The sequence below is a fragment of the Orussus abietinus genome, unplaced genomic scaffold, assembly GCF_000612105.2.
Source record: "Orussus abietinus isolate OABI.00-Male unplaced genomic scaffold, Oabi_2.0 scaffold121, whole genome shotgun sequence".
Taxonomy (NCBI): domain Eukaryota; kingdom Metazoa; phylum Arthropoda; class Insecta; order Hymenoptera; family Orussidae; genus Orussus; species Orussus abietinus.
Genome location: NW_019394278.1, coordinates 4394 through 14027, shown reverse-complemented (window position 1 = coordinate 14027; position 9634 = coordinate 4394). Strand labels below are relative to the sequence as shown.

The 9634-nt window shown below is 35.5% G+C and overlaps 2 protein-coding genes across 3 annotated transcripts; one reads left to right on the top strand and one right to left on the bottom strand.

Annotated features, from left to right (window-relative positions):
• The first annotated feature begins 1781 nt into the window (after positions 1-1781).
• Positions 1782-6068, top strand: LOC105703564. The gene is made up of 7 exons (XM_012432055.2): positions 1782-1997; positions 2064-2215; positions 3471-3637; positions 3916-4114; positions 4908-5078; positions 5550-5773; positions 5874-6068. Exons 1-7 carry the CDS (start codon positions 1908-1910, stop codon positions 6032-6034), a joined length of 1164 nt encoding a protein of 387 aa, XP_012287478.1. The 5' UTR covers positions 1782-1907; the 3' UTR covers positions 6035-6068.
• LOC105703761 (ultraviolet-B receptor UVR8) lies at positions 6048-9355 on the bottom strand. Of its 2 annotated transcripts, none has more exons than XM_012432403.2 (5): positions 9166-9355; positions 8246-8411; positions 8023-8149; positions 6897-7071; positions 6048-6423 (listed from the first exon to the last, which is right to left on the bottom strand). In XM_012432403.2, the coding sequence occupies exons 2-5, from the start codon at positions 8377-8379 to the stop codon at positions 6254-6256; spliced, it is 606 nt and encodes a 201-aa protein (XP_012287826.1). In that variant the 5' UTR covers positions 8380-8411; positions 9166-9355; the 3' UTR covers positions 6048-6253. The 2 variants fall into 2 exon arrangements, with proteins under 2 accessions (XP_012287826.1, XP_012287827.1); XM_012432404.2 differs by having other exon boundaries at positions 6053-6423; positions 8282-8411.
• Positions 9356-9634: the final 279 nt, after the last annotated feature.

The following is a 9634-nucleotide window of genomic DNA, read 5'->3' as shown; positions in this document are numbered from 1 at the left end:
CATACACGCGGACACAGATTTCGATACACCAGCATTCCATACCCGACATACACACTTACACACGGACACAGCACACAAGTGTACTAGGTAAGTTCATACTGCGTATTGCCTTTTTGACTTCGGTGTGAAAATATATAAGTACGTCAGTCCAGGACGGGGGTCGCGAGAATTTTCCTGGCGAATTACAGGCCGCCTCTTAGTTTCGAGGCTCGTATAAACGGAAAGAAGAGAAAAAGGAGGAGAGGGAGAATTAAATAGTGGAAACCGTGGGCATGATGAGAGTCACGGAAAAGATTAATATATGATAGGAGGCTCTCGAATGAAATCCGCGACGCCCTGGCGACTGTATCTGTTTCATGTTTTTCAATATTTGTAATTTATCGATAAAATTATAAAGGTATCGATACATAACAGTCTAAAGTGTGCGCTACTCCACATAACATTATTATATATAAAGTATAAAAACATACATTATATATATATACATATATATATATATATATTATATATGAAAAAGTATAATATATATTATACATACATTGGGATTGGTGAGAATATACGGTTTTTTCGCTTTGGAGTGTTATTTTCTGAAAATATTGAACAAAATATGGAAAAAAAATTAATAAAACGGATTAATAAAAATGAAAAACACCCGCTCTATTGTTCTTGCTTTCGCTGACTCGTCTGTTAGCGAAGTTGTCATCCTGAGCCCACTTTCCTTTCAAATTTACATAAATACTTCCTTTCTAATTTACAATTCCGTTCAGGTCGCAATATAGTATATCACAGTTAGGTCTGGAAATTAAGGTGATGCCAAAGTAACGTCAAAGAGCTCTCCTTCATGAAACTTTTCTGGAAATTAAGGTGATGTCAAAGAAACGTCAAAGAGTTCTTCATGAAACTTTTCTGGAAATTAAGGTGATGCCAAAGTGACGTCAAAGAGTTCTTCATGAAACTTTTCTGGAAATTAAGGTAATGTCAAAGTGACGTCAGAGAGTTCTCCGTCATGAAACTTTTCTGTAAATTAAGGTGATGTCAAAGTGTTCTCCTTCATGAAACTTTTCTGTAAATTAAGGTGATGTCGAAGTGTTCTCCTTCATGAAACTATTCTGGAAATTAAGGTGATGTCAAAGAAACGTCAAAGAGTTCTTCTTGATGAAACTTTTCTGGAGATAAAGGTGATGCCAAAGTGACGTCAAAGAGTTCTTCATGAAACTTTTCTGGAAATTAAGGTGATGCCAAAGTGACGTCAAAGAGCTCTCCTTCATGAAACTTTTCTGGGAATTAAGGAGATGTCATGAACTGTTCAGCTTTAATAGATGGTCCTGCAATCAATTAGAATATCAAAAACAATTAATCCGAGGACTTTCTCGGATTTATTTATAATCATTTTTCTGAAACGACATATGGATAATGCAATTTCGTAGTTCTCAATATAGTATATCACTGCTATCGATATAAATATAAACGTCGATAAAATATATGGTATAATTCAGATAGTATATCGGTTCAGACAAATTTGATTTTACGATTAGAACGATTAAATTTTTCGTTGCCTTTCATATCACCTTAGAAATGAAGTGTTCTTTAGAAGTGCAAACTACAGAAAAGCGAAAAAAAAACAGAAACAATATTAAAAGTTCACTATTTTCGTGAAACGAAAGTAAATAACTAAGTATATGTACGTCTCAATTTCATCACGAACATAGTCAGAGGATTTCCAAATGTTTGAAACACAAAACAATCACTTCTACAAATTTCTGACATGTATGATAAATCTGTCGAGAATATTGTAAATAACTTTGATAACCAAATTAGGAGAATATTTTCAGGGATAATTTGAGTATTTTTAGTTCCCCGCTTGCTGGAAAAGAATCAAAGACTCTTGTCGAATATAATTTCGAAGAATGGTAAAGCCGAGAAAGAAGAAAGCAAGCAAAACTAGGTCTGAAACTGAAAATAGCTCCCAATCGGTGGAACCAACTGACGAGAATGTTGTAAGTCCTTTTTAACGTTAATAGATACTCTTTGGATTAAGGAAATAATTATTTTATTATTTGCAGATGACTGAACGGAAACCCCAAGAAGATATTGCAGAGCCGGTTTTGTTGCCAACACCTCCCACAATATATTTGGATTCACTTCCGGATTCATTAAAAAATCTTACGGGCATTAAAGTCAAGATCCAAAATGAAGAAACTCAGCATATGATAGAGTTCGTAAAGAGTTTTAATACACTCGCGACCGCTGACGTGAATTCACGTCTTTTGAACTTCTATTCCTGGTTGCCGCTGACGTGAATTCACGTCATTTTAAATTCTATTCCTGATTACCGCTGACGTGAATCACGTCCATGACGATACACGATACAAGTTTGCGGCAACCAGTTTCAGAATTTCATTATTTTCGCCGGTACTCACAAGGAAACATTCGCAAGTGTCCGCCCCCGATCTTATTAATTTTCATATATGTTGAAGAACACAAAAATCTAAGAGACACGTGTTTTTTTATATCTGCAATGGTCCACATTTAAGGGGTGAAACAACCCCCGAAAGTTTGGCGAAAATTCAATTTTTATAACAATTTTTGTAGAAGCAATGGAGGGATTTCGACGAAACTTGGTATAAACGTATTCCGTATAAGGACGGTGAAAACACAATATTGTCCAGCAATGCTACACCCCCCCAAGGGGGTGAACTACCCTTCAAGCGACATTTTTTTGTAATATCTATTAAACAAGCATTCCTACTTAAGTCCCACTTACGCGATGTGATTACTCACAAAAAATGAAGAAATACGTGTTTTTTGCTTTTTGCCAATAAACATTTACACATCGGTTGTAAACAATGAATGTAGGTGGTATACGGGTATATTTCGACTAGCTATATTGGATTATATCGTGACCAATTCATTGTACATAAATCTTGTGAACGTGCTTATTCCTCAAAATGTCCTTGGTTTTCATAGCATGCAATTATTTATAAATAAATTTGAAAAAAAGTTTAAGAGACTAAAATAGTTTCGCAACAGATCCGATGACGCAGTTATCACCCGTTTCCAACTAGTAATACAATCTCCTTGGTGAAACGGTAAATTTGGATTTTTACTGTTTTTACGGTAATAGAGTTGGCGATATTCGTAAATAATTGCATATTATGAAAACCAACGACATTTTGAGGAATTAGCACGTCCACAAGATTCATGTACAATGAATTGGTCACGATATAACCCAATAAAGCTACTCGGGATATTTCATCTTCGGATCTTTTCAGAATTAAATGTGTCAATTATTTATATGTATCGCATTTACACGTATGAATTTTATATTTATGAGTAATATAAAGAGTCGCACATTTTTATTTTTGATGATAAAACTGCAAAATTTTGATTTTTTCTTACGCATGATGTGTGAGATAAACAGAGCAATTATCGTTACTGATTAAATTTTGCCGTGTTATAAATCTGTTTAGGTTCCTAGGAAACTTGTTGGGAATTTTTGACTACAAGACCAACATGATAAGCTTTTGGTTTCTGGACACAATAGCTCTTCAAGTCCTGCAAACTAAAGAACAATTGACTGATCATTACCGGGGCATTCTAATCAGCTGGCTAGTAGGAGAGATGAATTATATCCGAGGTAACATTTCATTATATTTGATTCATATAGGCATATGTACATTAAAATAAAACTATTATGTACACGCAAAATTACTTAAAATTAAGGTGACATGAAAAGCGTTAAAGTGTCCAAAATGGCGTTACTGCCGAAAATGGTATAGATGCATTTTATTTCATCAACGTCGATTTAATTTCTCGGCGCTTTTCATATCATCTTAAGGATTTATTTATTTAAGATATGATACGGGTAATTAATAATTCCAGGCTAATGTAGCAATCTAATACATTATATTTTAGAGAAAAGATGCTCAAGGGAAGAGTTCTTTCATAACATGGAGGATGTGTTTTTGCAAATGGAACAACGATTGCTCGCTGGAAAACCATTGTTCTATTGGGAAGAAATCATGCCCGAAAATAAAATGGACGAAATGAACGAAACAATTCATCGGAGTTCATCCGTTTTAAAAAATCCAAAACGGCGTGTCAACTTGAAAGAGTATTGACTTTGGTTCACATTTTATTTGAACCACATTATACATGTCATTTGAGACTGCATACTCTTACAAGGAAGGTATCCCAGGTCGATCTCTCCGATTTGATTTCTTTTATAATATGTTATAGTAGACTAAAAACTAAGCGACACGTATTTTTTTTTATCTGCCATTAAACACTTTAAGGGCGTGAAACCACCATCCAAAGTAAGGCCTGTAAGGGGTGGCTCGTCCCTTAATTTTTTTTTTATTGAGAAAATTATATTTTTCATTTCTCGTTATGAGAAAGCGTTTCCAGGTGGATTGGTTAAAAATAATGTTATAGTAGACTAAAAACTAAGCGACTCGTATTTTTTTTCATCTGCCATTAAACACTTTAAGGGGGTGAAACCACCATCCAAAGTAAGGCCTGTAAGGGGTGGCTCGCCCCTTAATTTTTTTTTTATTGGGAAAATTATATTTTTCATTTCTCGTTATGAGAAAGCGTTTTCAGGTGGATTAGTTAAAAAATATTATGTTCTTGTAGGTGAAACTGCCAAATCGCACCTTGACATGCCTTACTTTGGATGTTGGCTTCACCCCCTTAAAGTGTTTAATGGCAGATAAAAAAAAAATACGTGTCGCTTAGTTTTTAGTCTACTATAACATATTATAAAAGAAATCAAATCGGAGAGATCGACCTGGGATACCTTCCTTGTGAGAGGGTATAAAAATGGCATCCAAAGAGTCAAGATACCTGTGTGTCGCCACTTTCATATCGCCTTAAGACAATACTTATCAACAATTGTTAAATGGTAGTGAGAACAACAAACATGGAGAGGACAGCATTTTTAAACTGACGAGCAATTCGAGGCGAGAAAATATGTCAAAGGGAGAAGGACTTGAAGATATTATTCAGCTGTCGAAGGAAGAAATTACAATTGATGTACATAATGTTTTGGACACATTGATATCGGCGACATACGACATGTTAGTATTTTGCATACAAAAGTACCTAATACATTACCGATCGGCGAATTTCGAGATTAATGGCGATTAAGGTGATATAAAAGAATCCTCATTCTATATATGAAAATCTGAAAATATTGATATAACTTTTCTCCAAACTGAGTGCTAGTATTTTGCATACAAAAGTACTTATCACTTTACCGATCGGCGAATTTGAAGATTAAAAATTATAAAATGACCCTTATCACTCCAAGAATATTAGAAGAGTATTAGAAGTACTACTAATGATAAAAGACAAGGGTTTTAAAAATTATAAAATGACCCTTATCGCTCCAAGGATATTAGAAGAGTATTAGAAGTTGGCAGCATTTCTGCCGATTAGAATGATAAGGGTTAAGAAGTATTTTATAATGAAAAAACTACATGCCTATTTACTATGTTGTATCAATAAAGGATGTAATTGTAAATACTAATTGTTCCGTATGTTTATAGGTATGGAAACGAATTTCGCTATGACCTGATCCAAACTGTTATTGTCGAACCAGTGGAAGTACATACATACAGAATTCCTTACACCTTTAGAAAACCGAGACCTGTAAAGATAACTGAAATTGGAGAAACATTACAATTATCAATACATCAGACGTTATCGCAACTTCATACAGAATCACAGGAAAATAAAGTGAAAAAACCGAAAACTAATAAAGGTAAAACAGGTAAGGGAAAAAATGATAATTTTAATATTCATTATCTTATTACCAAATTCAGACACTGTATTCCCATCGTAACATTATACAACAATTTATCAATTTACAGCAAGCAAAAAACAAGTTAAAAAGAACTCCATTATGGAAATCGTACCTCCACCGCCATCATTAACAGACGAAGAACTTTTGCGGAAGAAACGAGAATATATTTTGCCTTTGATGGACGCTAAAGAGGCAAGCGACGTATTAAAAATGTTTGACGATGTTTAAATATTGCAAAAACGTATGAGTATAATAAACGGAAAAATATTTTTATATATCAGGACAATTCGTCGACACTTATTTCGTTGGGTCTACTTCTCTAGAATGATTACATCTTCGACAATTTACATAATTCTTTATAGGAATAGTTCCGTCTGTTTTGATAAATATTCTTATAAGTGCAGCTTTGAAGACTAATACTTTGCCATTTATGAAACTCTTAAGAACTTATTTGGTTATCACCAACGTTCCCCATTCCTGGCACTTGATATCCTTCACAAACTTCCCATGCAAATTAAGATCGATTCTTGCGAAGGACTTCAACTCTTTGGTAATATTTCGAGGTACACCCAATTGTCCATATTTGTTCGAGCCGCATCCCCAAAGTGTATGGTCTTCTAGAAAAGGATAATCAGAATTCACTGCTATGAAGATATGACTAATGCCCGGCTCTACCAACTTCGTGAAAAAGATAATTCCCAGTTACAATTAATTGCACGTTCCACAACATTTTAACAGCGGGTTAATTTTCATTCATTGTTTCAACACGTCGAGGCACTTGATCGACGTCGGTAAGAAAAATTCTTCTAAATACCTACGTTGCCGACGTTCGATTTTATATTCACAGCTGTGTCGAATTATATTGGGTATTGTTATAAATGGCATGCTCCACCTCGCGTTTTCGTACAATAATTATAGAAATTTAATTTACAAGCTCGGTTTATATTCAAACCGTTGTCCTTTTTGTGTAAGACAGAAAATAATATCTCAAGATGCTTATAAATGAACGTAAAAACGCTTACTTCGTACTTCCTTGTAGGGAAGCAACATAAGATTCACCGCGGTATAAAAAATAAGTATCATCACGTACCCGACATGCAAATCGTGAAAGTGTTTCCACACTCGACTTTCTTAACATGAATCGGCAAACTTTCGCCTGCCTCATTTTTCAAATCTACAAATGCCGGTTCAGCGAAAATCTTTGTATCTTTGTCGGGGATTCCAAGTTGTCCATTAGTGTTCCAGCCCCACGTGTACACGTCACCCTTAAAATGTAATATTAATTAATCCTGATACATATCATAATCGAAAATACAATCTGAAAGTTTATCATTAATAACCATCTTTCTTTCCTCTTTTCTTCATAATTTCAGTGACTTAAACCTTTTAGTGCCTGCGTATGAAAATTTTAAATAAACAGAAAAAGGTAAGTCGAGTAGGAAGTAAAAAATGAAAATCATAGATGTCACCAAGGTACTACAGGGTTCTGAAGAAATAATACAGATGTCATTGGTTAATGAGTAACGCGCAAGCGCAAAATTAGTTCTTCACTTCCGTCTACTAGGTCAGATGGCACAGCGAACACCATTTAATTTCTCCGATTAGAGTGTCACCCCTAGCGTTCGAAAATTCTCGGTAACATTAAATTGGAGAAGGTAACTGTGAAACATACCGTAAGTTACCGGGAACATTGAGAATTTAAGAGAACTATAATTTTGTTATTTATACTTTAGGTTTCTTCGTTTAAATAACTTTTTTTTTCAATCAACTTCAAAGTTCAAGCTATAGAGTAATAATTACTATTAGAAAATATTGATTATAGGGTCATATTTACCTCCAGCTAAAAATATTCACGTATCTACAACTTCACGGAAAATTCCATGCGATTTGTTTCAAATGAACTAATATTTCATTCTGCGACGAAGCGAATGGAAGGTTTTGATTGGCTACGGAGAACGTGCAACGGAAATTCCCCTCTACGATGTTTCTCTATAGCTAATCGAAACCTCTCGTTTGCTCTGTTGAAAAATTCAAATTCTCATAATTTCTCGATAAAAAAGACTTTGGAGAAATTACCGATGAGTTACCGGGAATTTCTCTTCGTTTCTGACGTAACTTACTGGATTTAGAACTCTAGTCACCCCCCTGGGTTACCTTCTCCAATGTTATGTTATCGAGAATTTTCGAACCTAGTCATCCATAAGAACAGAAATTACCTGATCGGTGACGACAGCGCTGTGCCAACCAGCGGCAGCAATCTGAACGACCCTGAGTCCGGCCAAAGCCTCGACAAGCCTGGGATTATCGCAGTCTTCAAGGTCACCATGTCCTAATTGACCACGACTGCGGAAAATTTAACAGCGGCGACAATTAATTAGGCTTTGTGTCAAACTAAATACCTCAGCCTGTGAAAGATAAGTCTTCTCGGAGCTACACTACGTATGACAAATTATTGACGGGGGTTGCGCAACTAACGTTCCCATTCCCATGGAGTAGACGTTCCCGTTGTCGGCTAGAATGATGGTATGATCAAAGCCACAAGCGACATCCACGAACTTCACCCTTTTCGGCATATCCACCAATGTTGGTATATTAAAGACGCGCCCTAAACAACAAAAAATATGTACATTATTATTCGACAAGTCCACATTCGCTGTCGATAACTTACCTACGGTGGAAAACAAAGCGAACGATTTTGTGCAAAAAATATCTCAAGTGATAAAAATCCGAATTATAATATGGTGTCTTTTAAACCGTTTTCACTTTTTACTGGTAAATGGCAAATGTGAGGGTTCATAAGAAATGTAAAATTCGTGTAATCAATTTTTATAACGGTATAAAGGGCGTGCCTCTTTTTCAAACAATGGCGTGAAACATCTCCCCGCTCAGTAGCCGAAACATATCCCCGCTCTTGTTTACTTTTAAAAAAACATGTTTTAATATATTCTTTAAGAAATTCTGTAAATAATCATTTAACAAGAACTACGTTAACTGGGTCAGGGACACTTCACAATAATATTTAAATAATTTCCATTAATTGTTTTTGTTTATGAACGNCTTAGGGGCACCACAATAATATTTAAATAATTTTCATTAATTGTTTCCTTTACAAACATTCATTTTCTTTAGCAAATCCATTCTGCCCCTTGGGCGATTTAAATTCCGCGCTGCTCCCACCGCTAGTACACTGCGCGGCCGGAGAGGGCAGTAGGTCCGCGAGGAAACCATCGATAAATGCCGGTGCACACTCGGTGCAGATGAACTTGCAAAACGAACAGCGATGCGTCACTTACGTCAAAACGAACGCCAAAGTGTACACTTTTCGTAAAAGTGTAAAAAGTGCAGGCAAACGAACAAACCTTATAATTTTGGCCCGACTGTACTATAATTCACAGGCTTGGAGTTGACAACACTGCACCAAACCCTAACCGGAGAAGTGTACGCCATCTTAGTCTAACCTCAATCGCAAAACGTGTAACTACGTAAACCATGGACGTAAAAATATTCTTACGTCCATGACGTAAACCGCACGAGTCGAAGAAAAATAAAGACTTGAAAAGAAACTAGTAATCACCAAAAGGTATTAAAATCGCGGTACTGGGCTCAAATATCTGGACCGAAATCCATCACACAAACGAAGAACAATTGGAGTGTCCGTCCCATGATCTATGCGCGAATCCGTTTCTACACCTTAACATTATAGAACTGTAGTTTATTTAACTTTTCACCGACCTACTTGACATTTCTTATATCACTTCGGAGAAAACAAATTTCGTAATATATCTTACGATTGTGAATAAATTACATTGTGGTTACACTGATATAAAT

What these genes read in the sequence shown, in the direction of transcription:
- LOC105703761 (XM_012432403.2), bottom strand. Translation starts at nt 8,379, where the DNA reads ATGCCGAAAAGGGTGAAGTTCGTGGATGTCGCTTGTGGCTTTGATCAT. An exon ending in CCGTCAATAATTTGTCATAC is followed by an intron (nt 8,150 to 8,245) that starts GTAGTGTAGCTC and finishes AATTTTCCGCAG; the next exon opens with TCGTGGTCAATTAGGACATG. An exon ending in TTTCACGATTTGCATGTCGG is followed by an intron (nt 6,424 to 6,896) that starts GTACGTGATGAT and finishes ATCCTTTTCTAG; the next exon opens with AAGACCATACACTTTGGGGA.
- LOC105703564 (XM_012432055.2), top strand. Translation starts at nt 1,908, where the DNA reads ATGGTAAAGCCGAGAAAGAAGAAAGCAAGCAAAACTAGGTCTGAAACT. An exon ending in CGGCGTGTCAACTTGAAAGA is followed by an intron (nt 4,115 to 4,907) that starts GTATTGACTTTG and finishes GTTAAATGGTAG; the next exon opens with TGAGAACAACAAACATGGAG. An exon ending in AACTAATAAAGGTAAAACAG is followed by an intron (nt 5,774 to 5,873) that starts GTAAGGGAAAAA and finishes ATCAATTTACAG; the next exon opens with CAAGCAAAAAACAAGTTAAA.